The sequence below is a fragment of the Lactuca serriola genome, chromosome 2 (assembly GCF_051521515.1).
Source record: "Lactuca serriola cultivar US96UC23 chromosome 2, Lser_US96UC23_V15, whole genome shotgun sequence".
Lineage (NCBI taxonomy): Eukaryota > Viridiplantae > Streptophyta > Magnoliopsida > Asterales > Asteraceae > Lactuca > Lactuca serriola.
In genome coordinates, this window is record NC_136409.1 from 171,455,108 (window position 1) to 171,477,435 (window position 22,328).

General features: G+C 39.8%; 1 protein-coding gene and 1 long non-coding RNA gene across 2 annotated transcripts; both read left to right on the forward strand.

Moving 5' to 3' along the window:
• Positions 1–15,652: 15,652 nt before the first annotated feature.
• Positions 15,653–16,636, forward strand: LOC145087388 (ribulose bisphosphate carboxylase small subunit, chloroplastic). Its single transcript, XM_079025338.1, has 3 exons — positions 15,653–15,881; positions 15,981–16,115; positions 16,220–16,636. The coding sequence occupies exons 1-3, from the start codon at positions 15,705–15,707 to the stop codon at positions 16,451–16,453; spliced, it is 546 nt and encodes a 181-aa protein (XP_078881464.1). The 5' UTR covers positions 15,653–15,704; the 3' UTR covers positions 16,454–16,636.
• A 422-nt stretch (positions 16,637–17,058) lies between these two features.
• On the forward strand, positions 17,059–21,600 carry LOC145090589 (uncharacterized). Its single transcript, XR_013701660.1, has 2 exons — positions 17,059–17,958; positions 21,432–21,600. It is a non-coding gene; the product is annotated as an uncharacterized LOC145090589 (long non-coding RNA).
• Positions 21,601–22,328: the final 728 nt, after the last annotated feature.

Consider the following 22,328-nt stretch of genomic DNA (forward strand, 5'->3'; position numbering starts at 1 on the left):
AAAATCTTGGGCTTTATTGAAGAAAGTGGAGAATATTTCTTTGAAGATTATGTTCCAGCAACCTCTTGTTCATAAAAAAAAGGGTATGATGTTCAAGTTCCTTTGCTCTTAGAAGTTGCTGGTAGATCTTCCTTTGAATATGTTGGACATAGCTAAATGGTTTTGAGAAGACACTTGTCCTCTTTACTCTTTTTGGAAAAGAGTACTTTGTTTTATTATTCCCTCCAAATCAAAAAGCATGTGACTGTGTCCAATCTCATCTGCTTTTGTCCCTTAATTTTACTGCACACTCAATATTTTACCCTTAACCCATGCGTTGTCCCCTCAACCTTTTGCCTTCCCAACATTCTACCTCATCCCCTCATGCCTTATGAAAGATTCCTCTTAATAAATATGAAGACTTAAGCTCTTTGGTACCAATTTTTCACAAAAAAATAGCATTTTTCGTCATCAGCATGCCCCTCCTTGGGTTCCATACCGAAGACCAAAATCTGTTAGAAAAAAAAGAAAAAAAAAAGAGTCTGCTGAGCAGGCTCTGCGGTCCACAGCAGACCTGATCCTTACCCGGAAACCTGCTCAGGCCTAGTACCGGAGACCACTCTTACACATATCCAAGTGACCGCAACCTCTGACCGTAGACTTGCCCTTCCGCCTTTTCGCTTCATTCTTTAGACACCTAGCGCAAATTAGTACCGCAGCCTAACCTCTTGACTACTACCACAACCTTCAACGCCTCCTCTCACTATAGCCTCCCCTTCTTCTCTTATCGCAACTTAACCTTCTAATCTCTACCGCATATCTCACATTTCTTACCCGCAGACCCTTGTCCTCGGAAGCTCTTCCATACAGCCTCCTACTCTTCGGTACTCCTTTGTCATCAATCCTTCTCCCACGAAGCCATACTACCTGCCCTCCTCGGTACCTCCCTCCTCCTTCCTCCTCATAGCAGCCCCCACCCCCCCCCCCCCCCCCGGTTTCCTTTTATTCTTTTTGCCTTATTTTTTTTTTAATTAACAACAATTATTTTCAACACCAATTTTTTTTACACCAAAGCCAATTTTTTTATTAATACCATTTTTTTAAAACCAAATTTTGCCACAACCCAACCTTTGATCGTCACATTGGTTCACTTCATGTTGATTATATTGGAAAAAATTTATTCTTTCCAAGAGGATTACTCCATACCGCAGTCAGACATCATATTTTTCTTCACGAGGATTGTCCCGCAGTTGCGTCTGATCAACAAAATTTTTCGCAACCTGCGCTTTATGGGATTTTTATGATTTGTCGCTCTTGATCTTCGGTTGACGAACAATGTATCTTGAGCAGGTGGACTTTATTTTTTGAAGACCACTTCAGGATTTCCGACACTGCAGTTTGGGTACATCCGCATTTATCAGCACAACGAAGTTTTTTTTCATGCAGAGTTATTATTTGTTTCTTTGGTATTTGTTCGAGCAGTTTTCAGTGACAGAATCAACCGGATACATCTAGGGAGAGCATGCAAAGCTCTTGGTATCTGACACTCTCCATCCAGATGATTTGTTGTTTTTTGATATCCGGTCATTGGTTATTAAAGATAGGGAGAGAATATTATATTATCATCCGGATATGTTTTAATGATTATTTGAGTTTGGATTTTTGAAGACCTCTGAAGAGGATGACTTACTTAGTGATGTGACATGACACTGATTTTTGGTCATCATGATCAAATATTTGGCTTCACTAGATGTTTACTGGATCCAGATTATTTATTATTCAGACCTACCACAGGATGTTTCATATTTTTAGTAGGTTTTTCTTTTGAAGAATTTTGGGTGTATTATGATTCGAGAAGTAGAGATGTTTTTCAGACATCTTGAAGTCGAAGTATTTTTCTGATTGGATCTTCTACTTGATCATTTGGGTTATGACTAGTTTGAAGATTTAGATCTTATTTTTCTTCCTCAAGAGTGGTGACCTTGAAGCCGAAGACCTTTACTGATTAGAGATTTATGGTCAGCATCAGAGATCACAGACAGTTCAGAGTTTCAAAGATATTTCAGCATTTGGTTCTCTTTTTTTTCATTTTATTACCACACATGCTAGTCGGTTACTGTGTATTTTAGCCTTTTATCACTTATTGGTATTGCTCATCATTTGCGAGTATTTAGGGAGAGAATGTTAGAGCATGGAAATGATCTACAATTTTTGAGTGATAGTTAGGTTATTTTATTCCCTTTATTGTATTGTTTGGTTTCTTTCTCCCTATAAATAGAGATGGTCACATATTATTAAAAAAAGTAAGAGGGCACAAATGTAGTTTCTAGTGAGAGAGTGTGTGGTGGGATCTCTCCCACCAAGGGAGAGTTATCTCTCCCAACCCATGTTCTTCATGTAATATTTTAGTTCTCTCTTTCTAGTAAAATCATGGAATTACTCATCTCTTTTATGTTCTTCATTCATATTTTTTATGATTTTTAAATCTCAAGATGTTCTTATTCCGCACAAGTCAATCGTCAAAATGTGTTTCAACATCAAAACCTCCTTCATTTCTTTGGTTGAAATTGTACTACCTTCCTCAACAAAAAGAACATGATTTCCTATTCCAATAACAAGTTGTGAAACACCAATCAGGTTATGCTTTAACCTTCATTTCTTTTCCAACCTTTTGCGGAGAAACATTAATTTTCTTCTTTGGATCACTTTTCCATTTTTGCAATTTTAGTGTAGATTCTTGAGAGGAAGAACTTCCACTCATTGACTCACTCAAATATTTCTTGTAAGCATCTTGAATTTTTTCCTAAGAAAATTTTCATGATTGATATTGTTTCCCCTTTGCTTCAATCCAATGATTAAAATTCTTTACATCATTACTCCTTTTAACAAATGAAGCGCTCATCTTTTGCTTCAAATATGGATTTGGAAAATGTGGATTTTGAGGCTTTAAAGGCACATTTTTCTTTCCTTTGATATTTATTTTCTCAATATGTACCGTAGGAAATGATTTGTGAGATGGATGTTGAAAACAATTTTGATATCGGTTTTGATAACCAAAATATGAATTTTGTTGAAAAACTTTCCGATTTTGAGAAAATCTCCTTTGTCCATGATTTTGAGCAAATCCTTGAAAACCATTTTGATTTTGAAAATTGTTCTGTTGGCATCCAAAGTTATTTTGAACCTGATTTTCACCTTGTCGGATATTATTTTGAACACGATTTTGATTTTGTTAAAAACCATTTTTTTGTTGAAAATATTTGTTTTGAAAATTCTTTCAAAACAAATCATTCTTGTGGTGTACATTCAAACCTTAAAGCTTTGGATCTAGTTTGTCTAATGAACATGCAATAATCATCCAAAGCCATAAACCCTAGATCTAGCATGTGATAATCGATATTAACATAAGAATAGGGTTTAGATCTTACCTTTGATTGTTATGTAATAATAACAATCTATTCCTTCTTGTAATTGGCTTCTAAAAGCTTAGAGTCACAAATGTCACTCCTCTAATGGCTCACAAACACCAAGAGAAAGAGGATGAAGATGGAGAAGAGAGGAGGCACCCAAAACCGTTTAGAAACCCTAAGGAATCAGTTAGCCACGTTTTTGGTGCCCTAGGGGTCCTTAAATAGTGAGGCTATTAGGATTATCTAACAAGGAAATCCTAATTTGACTACTTAGGCCCTAAGTAGCCCATGGACTCCCTCCTTAGAGGCCTTGGACGATTTCTAATGGTTTTCCACATAGAATTCGTCCACTCCTCAAATATGGCATCCATTAGCCCAATATTCAACTATCACACAATTAACAGTTCCAGTCCCCTTTATTTAAATAATATTTTTTAGTCATAAAATTAATTCTTAATTAATTATTGACTAATATTAATTAAACAATATGATTTCTCCTTTAATATATTATTCTCATAATATATTGATAAATCATAATTAATCCTCTCTCTCCATAATTCATCCTATCAAGTTGCTTTCGTGAAGGCAACCCAAAAGGACCATGCACCATCGGGTCAAGTACATACCAAAATAGTTATGGACTTAGAATTAATCCAACAGATTCCGCTTAAGGTCTAGATGGATATTGTTTCTAACTTTATCCATTAGTACAACTCAATAAGTCAACATCTCTAATCCTAAGCTCTAAATGGTTTGCACCAGTTGCATGAACAACACCCTAGGGCATGCAAGACCACTTTCCAACCAACACCATGGTGTAGAGGCAAGATAATTAACTTAAATTCTCTGGAGTTAAACCAAAATCCAAGGACAAGAAGATTGGGACTAAAAAGCTCATAAAATGTCCTAACACAAATTCTAGATATAATGAACACATTAGAGACTTTATACCTTCGTGAGGTCATAAATGAGAAATAGATTCTAGATCCAAGACAAAGTAAAGCTTCCAATCCTCAAGATAAACTACTTATTATTCTTCTTCCAAGCTTCACAAAATGTTTTAAAACTCTCAAAACACACACAAAGAGGCTAGGGTTTGGGTGGAGGTTATTCTCAAATGATGGAGGCTGCCAAATGAGACAACACATGGAGTTAATGCCATTAAATATAGCACTAATCCCATAATCTAGGGTTTTGAAACCTAGCCACTTATAATAGCCCAATTTTCATAAAATTTTTAAACTTTTATTTTCATAACATCAACCATAGTAAATATAGAAATCCCAATACATATCCATGTTATTTGAAAATTCAGAGTACAAAGAGCTAAATGTGAAAACACCGGAGAATGCATGCCTCATCATCAAGTCGGGCCCTTCCCTTATCAATAGAAGTACCCGCAACATACAAATAAACTGTAAGCACAATATTAGTGAGTTTCCCAATCACACCAATCATATAATTGCATAATGTCATGCTCATACATATACATACAAATTGCCATGGACTCCCTCCATGGTCTTCAGTGGAATGCCATGGGCTACCCCCATGGTCTTATATCCTCATGCCATGGGCTCCCCCCATGGTCTTGACAAATGCCATGGGCTACCCCACGGTCTTCACATAAACCCATACATAAATCAAATAGCATACCATATCCAGTTCAATACCAACATATCATATCCATTAATGGGCCGGCCTTGGTGCCCTCGACCCATGAGTGTGGTGAGAAGACTCACCTCAAATACTAACAGTAGCTGAATAGTCCCTGGTTCCGAGTACCTTCTCTACTCAATACCTAAACATAAACAACTCCTTAGATTCAACTCAGTACTTCAAACCCTAAGAGGCAACATTAGTCAAAGTCAAAGTCAAGGTCAACATTCTGGGTTGACTCAACTCATCGAGTTCCCTTGTTGACTGGCTAGATCGCGAAAAGTCCCACGAACTCGTCGAGTTCCCTCATGAACTCGCCGAGTTGGCTAGAAAACCAACTTTTTAATGCGTTAAGCCGTTTCCTTTGAATCCAAACACTCCAAACCTTAGATCCCTTTCAAAATGATGTCTAGAAAGGTAAAGTTTCTAACTTTACCCTCAAGGAACATCCATAAAGCTTCAAACTCAAACCCTAGGTCCTTTAAAGATGGTCTTGACCCGTTAAGCCCTTAAACTCTCATTCCAATGTTCCAAAACACAGATCTGAGGTCCCAAGGTAGGCAAAACATGTAAAGCTTCCAACTTTACATCCATGCATGCTAGAAATACCCTCAAAGGCTCACTTATGACTTCATAATGGACATATTTCATTAATGGGAAATAGGGACCAATAAAGTTTGCAACTTTAAGCCAAGAGATATCATGAAGGCGTCAAATCTAGCTTAACAACCCATGGACCCATGGAATCCACATCCTCTTGGATAACTCAACGAAAACCCCAAAATCATGATTAGACTTCAAATAAGGAGATCTAGATGAATATATGAAAAGATGTCAACTTTACACCTCAAAGATGCTTCCCTTGAAGAAGAGTTTCTAGATCTAAAGCCCCTCCTTCAAGATAGATGCTTCCCACCTTCATGCTCCTTTCAAGAATCACCAAAAACCACTCTTTTAAGCTCACAACACTCAAGATGCAAGATGGAATACGAAACTAGGGTTTCTCTAGACAAAGGAGGCTGGTAGGAAGGCCATCCAAAAGGGTTTAAGTCCTTTATATTGGGTGTAGCACCCTAAAATTAGGGTTTGATATTTGGCCGTCAACTCGTCGAGTTGGGGCTCCTTAATTTGTCGAGTTGGATCCTTAAACTCCGCGGCCAAAAAGATTCCTACTCAATGAGTTGGAGCTCCCCAACTCATCGAGTTCCAGCCCAAATTCTTAAAATATTGAGAAATGAATAATACCTTGACCAAGCGTTACAAATCACCCCCACTTGAACTAGACTTCGTCCTCAAAGTTTGATGATGCAAAAAGGTCTGGATAATGCTTCCTCATCTCTTCCTCCGGCTCCCAGGTCCATTCGGAGCCTCTTTGGTGCTGCCATTGTACCTTCGTTAACTTCACTTCCTTGTTCCAGACGGTTTTCGTTTCTCTATCCATAATCGCAATGGGCTTTTCCACATAATTAAAGCTTTCATAAATTTGAATATCATCAAGAGATAAAACCATCGACTCATCAGCCACACACTTCCGCAACTGCGAAGCATGAAATGTACTGTGGATTTGCCCAAGCTCCTCAGGCAAGTTCAACTGATACGCAACCTTGCCGAACCGGGCTATGATCCGAAACAGGCTAATATACTTGGGGCCCAACTTGCCCCGCCTCCTGAACCGTATAACACCCTTCCAGGGTGACACCTTCAGAAGTACCATATCCCCAACCTGAAATTATAGGTCCAATCTGCGCCTATCCGCATAGTTCTTTTGCCTGCTCTGCATTGTATGAAGCCGGTCGCGAACCTGCTGAATCAACTCAGCCGTCTTAAGCACCACTTCGGTACTCCCTATAACTCGATGTCCGACCTCCCCCCTCCCAGAAAACTAAAGTCCTACATATCTAACCATAAAGCACCTCCAACGGGGGTCACTCATTACTAGCATGATAACTATTGTTATATGAGAACTCTGCTAGTGGATGGAAAGTATCCCAACTCCCTCCGAAATCCAATACACATACCCGAAGCATATCCTCGAGTGTCTAAATCGTCCGCTCACTCTGACTGTCAGTCTAGGGGTGATAAGCAATGCTAAAATGCAACTGAGTTCCCAACTCCTCATGGAACTTCCTCTAAAACCTGGAGATGAAACGAACATAACAGTCCGAAACTACAGAAATTGGCACCTTGTGTCTAACCACCACTTCACGCACATAAATATATGCTAACTTCTCAGCGAAGATACTCTCGGAGATCGGAATAAAATGAGCACTCTTGGTCAACCTGTCCACAATAACCCAGATAGAGTCCACACCCCGTGCCGACCTAGGTAACTTCGTGATAAAATTCATAGAAATCTCTTCCCATTATCACATAGGAATAGCTAGCGGCTGCATCTTGTCGTGGGACCTCTGATGCCCGGCTTTGACCATCCTGTAGGTCAAACATTGCTCAACAAACCATGCAATCGCCCGCTTTATGCAAGGCCACTAATCACACAATATCAAATCTCGATACATCTTCGTGGCCCCCGGATGGATAGAAAACTTGGATTTATGCGCCTCCTCCAAGATCTTTTTCCTCACACCCCTGAAAGTCGATACCCAAACTCTGTCACACTAGGTCAATAGACCCCGAAAGTCTCGAACAAAAAGTGGAATCTGCCCCTGAATCCTCTCCGCCTTCCAGTTCTCCTTCTTTAGTCCTTCAACCTGAGCCCCTTGATCATATCCAATACATGCGAAATCACCATCATCCTCAGGCAAACATCTCGGATCGAAGCACTCGCCGCCTTACGACTCAAGGCATTGGCCACCACATTGGCCTTCCCAGGATGGTACAAAATCTTGCAATCATAATCTTTTACTACATCGAGCCATCTCCTATGTCGCATGTTCAAATTCTGTTGATCCATCAAATACTACAGACTCTTATGATCAGTGAAAATGGTACATCATACTCCATACAAGTAATGTCTCCAAATCTTGAGGGCAAACACCACCGCCTCCAATTCTAGGTCATGAGTGGCGTAATTCGCCTCATGAGGCCTCAACTGCCTCAAAGCATAAGCAATCACATTCCCCCTCTGCATCAGAACCTCTCCTAATCCCAAAATAGAAGCATCAAAATACACTACAAAGTCGTCCAAACCGTCGGGCGTGTTAAAATCGGGGCCTCACATAATCTCTGCCTCAAGGTCTCGAATGTCGACTGCTGATCTGGACCCTACCGAAAGGTCACACTTTTCTTGGTCAATCGGGTGAAGGGTACCACAATCTTGGAGAAATCTTGAATGAATCTCCGATAGTACCCTGCAATACCCAAGAAACTCCGGATCTCGGATGCTTTCTTTGAAACCTCCCAATGCATTACTGCCTCGATTTTGGATGGATCGACCAAAATACCCTCCTGACTGATGATGTGCCCCAAAAACTACACCTCACGCAACCAAAAATCACATTTGGAGAATTCTCATATAGCGTCTCCATCCTCAAGGTCTCCAATACCTCCCTCAAATGCTGCTCGTGCTGCTCTTTGGTCTTAGAATAGACCAAAATATCATCAATGAAGACGATCACAGACCAATCCATCATCGGTCTACAAACCTGATTCATGAGATCCATGAATGACACTGGAGCATTGGTAAGCCCAAATGGCATCGCCATGAAGTCATAATGACCATAACGAGTTCTGAAGGCCGTGTTTGGTATATCCTCATCCCGAATCCTCATCTGGTGATACCCCGATCGATGATCAATCTTGAAAAACCAAGATGCACCATGGAGCTGATAGAATAAATCATCAATCCTCAAAAGCAGATAACATTTCTTCACCGTTAGCTTTTTCAGTTCCCGATAATTAATACACATCCTGTATGACCCACCCTTCTTTTTCACGAACAAAATCAGCGCTCCCCATGGGGAAATGCTCGGACGAATAAATCCTCAGTCTAACAGCTCCTGAAGCTGCATAGACAACTCTTGCATCTTGGGCAGAGCTAGACAATATGGTTCCTTGGCTATCAGAGTCGCACCAGGAACTAAATCAATATGGAACTCCACTTGCCTCTCCGAAGGTACACCTAGAAACTCCTCAGGAAATACATCGGGAAAATCTCGCACAACCGGAACACTACTCAAATCTGGCATGGCCTCAACCCTCGTGTCTGAAACATAAGTTAAGAACCCAGAATAGCCCTGCTGAAGAAGCCTCCTATCCCTCGCAGTCGAACAGATAGTTGGTCCATGCGAGGCTCTCTCTCCATGAATAATCAGTTCTCCCCCACTTGGGGTTCGAACTCTCCCTAGCTGACGCCCACATTCTATCATGGCCCCATTGGGGCCCAATCAATCCATCCTGATGATCACCTTCAATCCCCGCAAAGGAATCAGAACCAAATCGATAGAAAACCTCTCCCTAAACACATTCAGAACGCTCCTTCGATAAACCCTCGTAGCACTCACGGTGTGGTCATCCGCACTCCACCTCAAGTGGGGAATCCAAGGTCCCCGGAGCATCCCGAAACTTCTGGTTGAGTGCAAGGGATACAAACGATCAGGTAGCCCCCGAATCAAAGAGAACATGGGCCAAAAAACCATTGACCAGAAAGGTCCCTACACAAAATCATAAAATCATAAGCATAACAATAAAATAAACAAGCCATAAGAGATTACATACCAGTCATGACGTCTGGCGCTGCTCGGGCCTCCTTAGTAGTCAGCCTAAATGCGCGGATCTTCACCGCAGGAGCCTCCGCCTTGATTAAGCGGCCATCTGTAATCCTCATCGTGACGGGCGCAGGTGCTGCCACATCTCCTCCTCCCCTAACCAACCTCAGACAGTCAACCTTCTTATGACCAGTCTAGTTGCAGTGGAAACAAATCAAGCCCTTCTTGGGTCAATCCCGACTCATGTGACCCAACTGGCCACATGCATAACATCTTGACCCCGCTGGTCGGCATGCTCCACTGTGCGGCTTATCACACTTGGCACAACGTCCACGACCCTACTGGCCCCTACTGGGAGGATCGAAGGTCTTAGGCTTCTTGGCCTGACCTACTGCTGCCTGAATCTGCTCCAGCTTCCGCTTCATGTGGAGCTCCAACTCAATATCACATTCCCGGGCCTTCTCTACCATCTCATTCAGGGTCTTACACCTCGAAAAACTCACAAACTCACGAATATCACTAGTCTTCTTCATCTCCTCATCCACAGCGTACTACAGAACCAAAAATGTCCTCTCTCGAAACTTGGTGGTGATCTCCGCCGCAGTCTCGGTAATCTGCTGTAAATCCTAGAACTCTCTCACCAAACACTGTACCTCAATGGATGGTGCAAACTCCCGATCAAACCTCCTCACAAACTCCTCCCCAAGTCATCTCAACCACCCCGGCTAATCCCACCTCATGGGGTCACCTCCTTCCACCAGTCTCGTGCCTGATCCCTCAACATACAAGATGTGAACCTCACATTGGCCGCATCAGGGCAAGAACTTGTGCACCGGGCATTTTCCATGTCTGCCACCCAACGTCGACTGGTGATGGGAATCCAGACCCCAAAGAGCTCAGGCGCTCCACACGCCTTGAACTCCCTGAACAAGGGAGCTCATTCCCCAATCTGGCCTACAACAATCTCGGCTCGGAAGGACCTGAGCCTTTCCTCCATGATCTCCATGATGCCCTCCTTGGTGGTACCGAAAATCACCGGGTTAGCATCAAGGATGCCACGTGTAGCCTCGGCTGCGATAAGATTGTGCAACCTCTTATCCATGGGCTCTGCACTGGAGCCTGAACCTGATCCTGACCCTAAACCTCGCGTGATCATCACCATCCTCAACTAAAAATATCACAAATAACCAAGATAAGGAAATCGAAAGGGATTCCTCGTCACCAGACTCCTAAGGACTACCAGTTATGTCATTGCTTGGGGTACATGCCATGTGCTTTCAATAGTACGGGCCCAATACTACCTTCCACACCTACCTATACCTTCCCCAAGGCCATACCTGATATCCCTAAATCACCCAATCACAAATCATAACTCATAAACATAGCACTAACTCTGATCCTAAACTGCCCTAGGATTCTCGACCCTCACCAGACCAGAAATCCAGATTAATCATAACATGTTGCCCTATGCATGCAAGTTATACACTAAGAGAATCACATAGACTGTCAAATAAAGCTTCTAACCTATCCCACAACCAAACAAGGAACACAAATAAGTCATACTCCCTCATTCTAGGACTATACAATCCTTAACATGTACAAATTTGAAAGAATACATTTAGCAAATAATCCATACAAGAATATTTCTATATATATCATAACATGACTAAAACATTGGGAATACTTACTTGAGCTCGGCCGATTACATGCATTGTATCCTCCCCCTTTTTCTTACAAAATTGTTTTCAAGAAATTGAACTTTGGTTTCTTTTTGAAAAGCAATTGTTACCATTCCCTCAGTTTGAGTTCTGACACACCCAGAAGTGTGTCTGAATCTCTCAAACCAAGGCTCTAATACCAACTTGTAACAGCCCACTGTTCATAAAACTTTTAAACTTTTATTTTCATAACATCAAACATAGTAAATATACAAATCCCAATACATATCCATGTTATTTTGAAAATTCAGAGTACAAAGAGCTAAATGTGAAAACACAGTAGAATGCATGCCTCGTCATCAAGCCGAACCCTTGCCCTTACCAAGAGAAGTACCTGAAACATATAAATAAACTATAAGCACAAGCTTAGTGAGTTTCTCAATCACACCAATCATATAATCTCATAATGTCATGCTCATATATATACATAAAAATTGCCATGGACTCCCTCCATGGTCTTCAATGGAATGTCATGGGCTACCCCATGGTCTTATATCCTCATGTCATGGGCTCCCCGCATGGTCTTGACAAATGCCATGGGCTCCCCCATGGTCTTCACATAAACTCATACATAAATCAAATAGTATACCATATCCCATTCAATACAAACATATTATATCCATTAATGGGCCCGCCTTGGTGCCTTTGACCCATGAGTATGGTGAGAAGACTCGCCTCAAATACTAATAGTAGTTGAATAGTCCCTGGTTCCGATTATCTACTCTACTCAATCCCTAAACATAAACAGCTCCTTAGATTCAACTCAATACTTCAAACCCTAAGAGTCAACGTTAGTCAAAGTCAAGGTCAACATTTTGGGTTGACTCAACTCATCGAGTTTGGATATCAACTCCTCGAGTTCCCTTATTTAATGGATGGATTGTGAAAACTCCCACCAACTCATCGAGTTCACTCATGAACTCGCCGAGTTGGCCAGAAACCAACTTCTTAATGCGTTAAGTCGTTTCCTTTGAATCCAAAGACTCCAAACCTCAGATCCCTTTCAAAATGAGGTCTAGAAGGGTAAAGTTTCAAACTTTACCCTCAAGGACCATCCATAAAGCTTCAAACTCAAACCCTAGGTCCTTTTAAGAGGGTCTTGGCCCTTTAAGCCCTTAAAAACTCACTCCAATGTTCCAAAACATAGATTTGATGTCCCAAGGTAGGCAAAACACGTAAAGTTATCATCTTTATGTCCATGCATGCTAGGAATACCCTCAAAGGCTCATTTATGACTTTATAATGGACATATTGCATGAATGGGACATATGGACCAATAAAGTTTGCAACTTTAAGCCATGAGATATTATGAAGGGTTCAGATCTAGCTTAACAACCCCTGGAATCCACATCTTCTTGTACAACTCAACCAAAACCCCAAAATCATGCTTAAACTTCAAATAAGGAGATCTAGATGAATACACGACAAGTGTCGACTTTATACCTCAAAGATGTTATCTTTGAAGAAGGGTTTCTGGATCTAAAGCCCATCCTTCAAGCTAGATGCTTCCCACCTTCAAGCTCCTTTCAAGAATCACCAAAAACCACTCTTTTAAGCTCACCACACTCAAGATGCAAGATGGAATACGAAACTAGGGTTTCTCTAGACAAGGGAGGCTAGTAGGGAGGCCAGCCAAAAGGGTTTAAATCTTTTATATAGGGTGCAACACCCTAAAATCAGGGTTTCATCTTCAGCCGTCAACTCGTCGAGTTGGGGCTCCCTAACTCGTCGAGTTGGATCCTTAAACTCCGCAGCCAAAAAGATTCCTACACGGCGATTTGGAGCTCCCCAACTCATCGAGTTCCAGCCAAAATCCTTAAAATATTGAGAAATGAATAATACTTGGGCCAAACGTTACACCACTACCATCATGGCCAAGATCTTCATACATGGTGGTGGTTCATGAATGCACATTTTATGGAACTGGCCTGCCACGTCATGGTTATTCCATCACCACGTCGTGGCCTAAGCAAAAATCCTAGCACTTAATAAATTAAATTAAATTCAGAAGAACCATACCAGGAAACGGGTGTTACAACTTCCCTCCACTTGAATCAGACTTGGAAGATGCTTATTCGACGCTCCTTTTTACATCCTCCACATTAGTCGTGTTTGGAACACGCTCCTTCATACTAAATCCCTAACCATCAAACTTGTGAGATTGGACTTCTTGATAGAAACTTGAGTTGGGGATAGTTGCATGTTCCATAACACAAATGCTTTTACTTTTTCATCCCGTTTTGTGTTAAGTTGAGCTTTGATTTGGATAAATAACTAATGTAAGTTTAAAATTGTTAATTATTTTGAAAGTTGAATTATGGGTCGTATCCCTCGAGTTGATTTTGGTCATTTAATCCCAACTTATTTGTTTTGGTTAACTAAACTTGATTTGGGTCATTAAATTTCAACTTATTTTAAAGGGTTGTTTAAGTGGTTTTGGAAATTATTTAAAGACAACTTTGTTTGAATTGGTTTTGATAAGCATTGGTTTATATAACTTCTACATCCATTGGATGTGATTTTTAAGTTAAAAAAATATATATGTATTTCGAAGGCCTATTCGAGTAAGTTGGATTGTTATCTTCTTACTCAAAATAAATCCACCTTGGGTATTCTCTCTAGGCAAATCCATTATCTAACTTCTTTTAACATATGCTTAGGTTGATGATAGAGATAAGAGATGGAAGATCGTGGCTTGGAATTTTAGAAAACCACAACTTGCATGGTGAACTTTAACAAATGTTGTTGATACTTTCATTGTTAGCAACTTTGATAAAATGTTTATGATTTGGGACTATGTTTTGGGATTGTTTTACTTCCTCAAACCTAACTCCGAACAAATTTAGATTTTTAAATTGAAAGGGGTTTTCCTAAAAGGGTCTTCAATTAGACCCTAACGAGGGTTCTTACACAAAAAGCTTCGGCTTTTGAAGCAGTCAAGTGGTGAAGGTTGATGACCCGAGTTTCTTCTATTAGAGCAGCAAAGGTTGATCGTCAAACATCAATACAAATAATATGCCTACTGTTGACTTTCCAAAAAAATGGTTACAGCTTTCTAATAACCGTTCATAACTTCCAAAACCGTTTTGGTCAATCTTATCCATTTTGTGAGTATAGATAAAAGTATGACTTTAGATTTTGGCCTCTCTCGAATTGAAACACTTTAGATACTCACAATTATTTTGCTTTCATTTTGTACCTAAATCAAAAATTTATATGATAAATTATCCCAGATAAATTTTGTGTAACCATGGAATTAGGATTCGGAATATTATGATATAAAATCTTCATGATTTATTAGAAAGAATCTAGAATTTAATTACCATCCAATTTTGTTTCATATACCCTATTTCTAAGTTCTCCCTATCGCGTTATTCTAATAAAAGAATATATGTTTATTTTCTTTTTGTTATGTGTCATACTATCAGACATCCTAATTAATGTTATATTAGTTGTCAATCTATTCGTTCTTCATTTTAAATTTTAAATTTTAAATTTCCACTTTAATTATATTAAATTAATAACATTAAAATTAAAATAAAATTAATACATGTTATAAGGTGATATAATTTCACTTATTTCTTTAAATCAACGATTATAATTTTATTTAACTATAAAAATATCTTTTAATTAATAATTTATTTAAAATAATTAAATAATAATTTTGAATTTCATTATAAAAATTTAATTAATTAATATTAACTTGTAGGTAGTCGTATTTTTATATTTATTTATAAGATAGTTTTTCAAGTTTTCCTCGCTCGTTGTCTACCAGAATGATTTTATTATCAGCAGGTCAGAATCCAAACCAAAAAATAAAATAAAATGACGTTATTCCTTCTGAAATTCCATTGGGTACATTGCACATACACTAACACCCACAAAGATTCAGCCCAGTAGTCTAAAAACGTTTCATGTTCTCAACATTTTCTGTAGATTTACAGGACCCAAGCCCAGATGGGAAAGGAGAGTACGACAATTTTTTTTCCAAAAAAGACCCATAACGTATATGGAAGAAGAGATAAGGTTTTGCAGCACCCTGCCACGTGTCAAATAATCATGGTTGGTTTATGATAAGGCATTACATCCTTTCAAAACCTTTATGTGGACATAAGCATGTAAGGTCATCAGCCACATGATCCAATGGCTACCAGTACGTTAGAATTAAGATAGATTTCCTTTTGTCCGTTAGATGGCAAACAGTACTATATATACCTATACATCAATGGAGACTAAAATCACTCACTGGATTCTTGAATCCATTCCTAACTATTCAAATGGCCTCCATCTCCTCCTCAGCCATCGCCACCGTCAACCGGACCACCTCCACCCAAGCTAGCTTGGCAGCTCCATTCACCGGCCTCAAGTCTAACGTAGCTTTCCCAGTTACCAAGAAGGCTAACAATGACTTTTCATCCCTACCCAGCAACGGTGGAAGAGTACAATGCATGAAGGTATGATCGATGAACCATAATTAAATATTACACTTTGATTACAAACATTCGTATATATCAAATCAGTTTACATTAATATTTTATATATAATACGTACAGGTGTGGCCACCAATTGGGTTGAAGAAGTACGAGACTCTTTCATACCTACCACCATTGTCCGACGAGGCATTGTCTAAGGAAATCGACTACCTTATCCGCAACAAGTGGATTCCATGCTTGGAATTCGAGTTGGAGGTCTATTTCTTATCATCTTTTTATTAACTTAATTTATTAATTGATTATATATAAACAAAACATAATTAATTCATCTAAAGTGAGTATTTATATTTGTTGTATAGCATGGTTTCGTTTACCGTGAGCACCACCATTCCCCCGGATACTATGATGGAAGATACTGGACAATGTGGAAGTTGCCTATGTTCGGGTGCACTGACTCAGCTCAGGTCATGAAGGAGGTTGGAGAGTGCAAGAAGGAGTACCCCAACGCCTTCATCCGTGTTATTGGATTCGACAACATTCGTCAAGTGCAATGTATCAGTTTCATCGTTGCCAAGCCCCCAGGCGTTCTCTAAGCACCAAAACTTTGGATTGACTCGAATCGGGTTCATTTGAATGTTTAGGTTTTTGTAATTCTTTTCCTTGAAATTTTCCTTTTTCTCTTCCTTTCGTTGTTTGTTTCCGGATTTCCGATGAAATGGATAAGAGATGTCATATATAAATTATAATAATGATAATAAACATTTGGTGTTTTTCAAGTGTATATTTTTTCTGATGGAGGTTTGTTTCTCGTTATTTAATTACTAATTGGGTAACAATGTTGAAATGGGATGGAGTCTTGTAAACTAAATACCACATGGACAATTTCAATTATGTAGATATGTATGTTTTATATCAAACAACCGATATATTGTTGTTTCAAGATATATGCAAGCAATATAGGATTTTTCATGAAATTGTGGACACCCTGCATTTCAAACGGATATGATATGGATAAGGTATGCTTGGTCAAGTTTCATCCCTTTTTTTGGAAGGGGAAACAAGTGGAAAAGCTTGGGTAGTTGGGATAATTGGTGTGTAACCCCTTTCGGATTATTATATATATATATATATATATATATATATATATATATATATATATATATATATATATATATATATATATATATATATATATATATATGTAATCTCTAGCCTCTTGGTAGCCTATCTTAATTAAAATGGTTATCTTCTTGCTGTTCAACAAAAAAAAATCATTACAATGCATCAGGCCTCAAAACAAACTTACTTAAAAGTTGATATATGGGAATTGATTGAATTTCAATGAGGTGGAACATTTAGAAGACATTATTGGTTGTTACGCCTTATGCCTTCCTGCATCTTGGTCTTCATTGTGTATTGTATTTTCCGAACGCAGCAGCTAACCTAAAGATGTACAAACCTTTCTTTTTCAAACCGGACCGGTTTATTTAAACCGATTCGGTTCCGATTCATGTATAGCAAAACCGGTTCAGCCTTAAACCGGTTCCTAAATAAAAAAATCTATCGAACCAATCTAAACAGGTTACATCGGTTCTAAACCGATTCAATCGATTCTAAACCGGTTCACTCGGTACTAAACTGGTTCTAAACCGATTTCAATGACTAAAGTATTGAAATGGTGCAAACCGGAAGTTCGGTTCTTAAATCGGATCAGTTCATAGGAGACCAATTCATAGTGAACCGGTTTACCGGTTCGGATCATGAACTGGTTTTTTTTTGTGCACCTCTAACCTAACCCGAGCTGGTGCCGAACAGCAAGCAACTGGGCTACTCCCTTCTCCCAGTAAGCACGTTGGCCCAATTCACCTTGGGCCCACTCTCGACAGCAGTTTCCTTGGACTACTCAACAATCGGCCCAACAGGCTCTCTTTGTTGGACCTCGACAGCAGCAGCCATTTAACTGGCAGCAGGCGCAATTTTTTTCCAGATCAGCCCACAGCTCTCCCTCAAGCTTTTAGGACCATGAACCTTCAAGATCTTGGAAATGCATATTGGTACATGGATATCGGGGAGACTGATCGCCTCTACGCCGACTCAGGTATTCTCAAATCCGCTAGAAATAATTGTAATAATTTTTCAATTGTAATTGGTGATGGATCATGTATTCACGTTACCCATGTTGGTAACTCTCCCCTTAGTCAACATCCTTTTCGTACATTACTTCTTAAAAATGTCCTCATTACTCTTCAAATTATTAAAAACCTTATTTTTGTTCGCAAATTTAGTTGTGACAATATACTCTATTGAATTTGATGAATTTGGTTTTCTGGTAAAAACTACCTCACCAAACAAATTCTCATCCGATGTGACAGCACCGGGCAACCTTTATCCTTTTACCAAACAACTCCCTCAAGTGTTTTTGACTGCTAGTTCATCCACTTGGCATCAACGACTTAATCATCGTGACTCCCAAGTCTTCAAGCCTTTATCATCTAAAAATTGCATTTCGTGTAATAAACAAGACCCTCATGTCTTATGTCATGCTTGTCAACTTGGCAACATGTCAGTTTATTTATTGATTTGTCGCAAACTAATGTTAGCTCTCCTTTTCAAGTTATTCAGTCCGATGTTTGGACTTCCCCATTAATTAGTCATAGTGGAATCAAATATTATGTCATATTTCTTGATAAATATTCTCTCTTCGTATGGGTATATCCATTACAAAACAAATCTGATGTTTTTTTTCTAAGTTTCTTCACTTTCGTGCGTATGTCAAAAACTAATTCAAAACCGAAATTCAAATTTTTTTAATGCGACAATAGGAAAGAATTTAACAACACACAATTCCACCATCTTTGTGCCTCAAATGGTATTCACATGTGTTTTTCTAATCCATACACATCTCAACAAAATGGAAAATCAGAACGCATGCTTTGTACTCTAAACAACACTATTTGAACCCTCTTATTTCAAGCCCATCTTCCACCCACATATTGGGTAGAAGCCCTTCTTATGGTTGCCCACCTCCTAAATATTCTTCCTTCTATGACTCTCAAAATTAACACCACTTTTCACAAACTCTTTAACTAAGTCCCATCCTATACACAACTTCATGTTTTCGATTCTTTTCGCTACCCCCATCTCAACAATATCAACAAATTGCAGCCCCGCTCCGTTCCTTGTATCTTCCTTGGATACCCTTCCAATCACAGAGGATATCATTACCTTAACCTCCATACTAAATAAATAATCATTTCCCTTCATGTTACCTTTGATGAATCCATCTTTCCTTTCGGTTCCTTAACTCTCAATATGTCTCCCCATTATGACTTTCATGACATCGAAAATCAAAGAAACTACTACAATGATCCAACACATCCATCTCAACCTTCTGCAACAAATCTCGAGACTAACCTCACGACTCTCATCAACGACAGTAGCCCTGACAGCGATGTTACTCTCATTGTCACCTCCTCCACCAACCCATCCACTGCCACTATTGTCGTCAACAGCTCTTCTTCCTCTTAGTCTCAGTCTTCCAACTCCGACCCATCCATCTCTCAGTTAAATTATCCCTCGTAGCCCCTAATCCACCTCAAAATAATCAACCTTTTCCCTCTACCTCATCTCGCACCCATCATATGGGGACTCGTACTCGTCATAACATCTACAAGCCCATTTATAAATTAAACCTTCACACCGATTTATCATCTTATCCTCTTCCCGAAAACTTGTAACACCCCGATTTCCTGAGTATCAATTTATGGTTATAAATTCTCATGATTTCGAGGTCTACTCGACAAGTTGGTTGCCTGACTCGCTGAGTAGTAGCGGGTTGGCCACGCGTTTAAGTAACCTACTCGCCGAGTCCAAGAAGGGACTCAACAAGTAGGAGCTGGTGGAGGAAAAACCCTAATTCCAGGATTTTGCACCCTATTTAAAGGATCATTGGCCTCCCCAGCCTCCCCTTTACAGCCTCTTGACGATCCAAAACCCTAGATCGTGTGTGTGTACTTCATTGGTGTGTTTAAGCTTGGAAGAAGGATCTTGGTGAGGAAAAACTTGGGGTAAACAAGTGGATTGAAGCAAGGAACCCGTGGGAATCAAGATCTACTTCAGTTGGAATCTTTTGGAAGGTATTAAGCTGTTATCTCAACCCCATTTCATTCTAGATCTTTTTTGGGTGAATTTTAGGGCTTTTCTAGCATAATAAGAAGCCATTCTTAAGTATAAGCCAGGATCTGAAGTTGTAACTTCAGATCTACACTCTCCTTGACCTCTAAGCCCATAAAGTAGCCAGCTTTGTTAAGTATGAACCTCCCCTCAAGTGTTAGACTTCTTTGCAAGCTTAGTTTTTTCATTTTAAGGCTTTAGAACTTTTCATGCACGTAAAGTTTGCAAATTTATGTGGTAAGCATGCCTTGGGAAGTTGGATCTGCAATATGGAGCCTTTGCATGGCTTAAAAAGCATTTGTATGGAAGAAGGTCTGAAGGGACTCAACGAGTGACATGGTCGACTCGGGGAGTCCGTTAAAGATGGTCGTGGGCTCGGCGTGTCGGATGAATGACTCGATGAGTCCGATGAAGATTGCCTTGGACTCGGCGAGTCAGTTGAGTAACTCGGCGAGTTGGCCAGTTATGCTAGAACTTGGCGAGTAGTTGAGGGTACTCGATGAGTTGAGGTCAACATGGACTGTTGACCTTGAGAGTTGACTTTGACTTTGACCAAGAATTGACTAGTTTGTCTCCTGATGGTATTTTGGTAATCCGGGAATTTATGGAATTGGTCCTATGGTGGTTATAGGTAGTGAAGTTCGGGGCTGTGACTCGGGGGTTTGATCTTATCTCTATGGTTCGACATTTCGAGGTGAGTTATCCTCACTTTATCAACAGGGTCTAAGGCACCAAGGCCGACCCTTTCTCGGATTGTGTATTGGTATTTATTTGATATGCTTTTGAACTGTTAGATCTCTGTCCTGGTAGTTAGGACGGTAATATGTTAGTGACCTGGTTAGGTCGGTATCCTGGTATATAGGATGATGTTATGTTAGTGACTGGTTAGGTCGGTATCCTGGTTAGGATGTTGTTATGCTATATGATCTGTTAGATCGGTTTGGTTATTTATGGACTGTTATGTGATTATTTGTTTATGTGAACATGTTGTTTGTATGGGGGTTGGGTTGAGGCGGGTCCTTCTTTGTGTTGTAGGCCAACATACCCAGGGCGGACCGGATAGACTGTAGACCCGGGAGGGCACATAGTTAGGCCGAAGACCCAGCGAGCGGTCCGGATAGGCTGAAGGCCGCGAGAGGGCGGTCCAAACGTGCCAAGGCTCGGAGAGTGGACCAGATAGACTGAAGGCCAGGTGCGGGCGATCTAGTCAGACGGTAGACTCAGAGAGTGGACCAGGTGGACTGAAGGCCCGGTGCGGGCGGACCAGTCACACTGTAGACTCGAGATACATGGTTGTTTTGTGTTTGTTATATGATATGTTTATGATATTGTTGAGGTTGGTATTTTGGGGGTAGCTCACTAAGCTTTTGGGCTTATAGTTTTAGTTTATTATTTCAGGTACTTCTGGTGATCGCGGGAAGGTAAAGGCATGATGGTACCGCTCCTCCTGTTGTTATGATTTTGTGATTTGATACAGGGATACTCTGATAATTATTATTTTGAAAACAAACTGTGTAATGTTGAATGGTTATTAAGTGTTTAAAAAAGGTTAAAAATTTTGCTAAAATTTTACGGGTGTTACAAAACTACTCTCAAGCCTTTCATGATCCAAATTGGTTTAATGTTATGACCGAAGAATTTAATGCTCTTATTTCTAATCAGACTTGGATACTTATGCCTCACTGTTATTGTTGTTAATTGTATTCGGCTGTTTAAAAAGAAACATAATCTAGATGGATCATTAGCTCGGTATAAGGCGCGTATCGTTACCAATGGTCGTAATGAACGACCCTACATGGATTGTGATGAGACTTTCAGTCCAGTTGTCAAACCAGATACGATCCAGATTGTTCTCAGCTTAGCTATTTCATACCAATGGCCGGTTCACCACCTGGATGTGAAGAATGCTTTTCTCCATAGACATCTCCAAGAGACTGTATACATGCATCAGCCACTAGGATTTTGTGACCAGAAATTTCCAAATCATGTTTTCTTACTTCATAAGTTCTTATATGGAATCAAACAGGCTCCTAGAGCCTGGTATATATCATCGGTGTGCTCAATTTATTACAGGTTTTGGGTTCACCAACAGTAAGCCTGATTCATCTCTATTCATTTATAGACAGGGTGATCAGATTGCATATCTATTACTTTGTGTGGATGATATTGTTCTGACAACTTCCTTTACCAGTCTTCTTCAACAGGTCATCACCATTCCTCGTTCAGAGCTTTCGTCTCGTTTGATAGTTGCTGACTGAGAAAGTGCTGACTGGGAAATGTCTGTTTGGGTAAGAA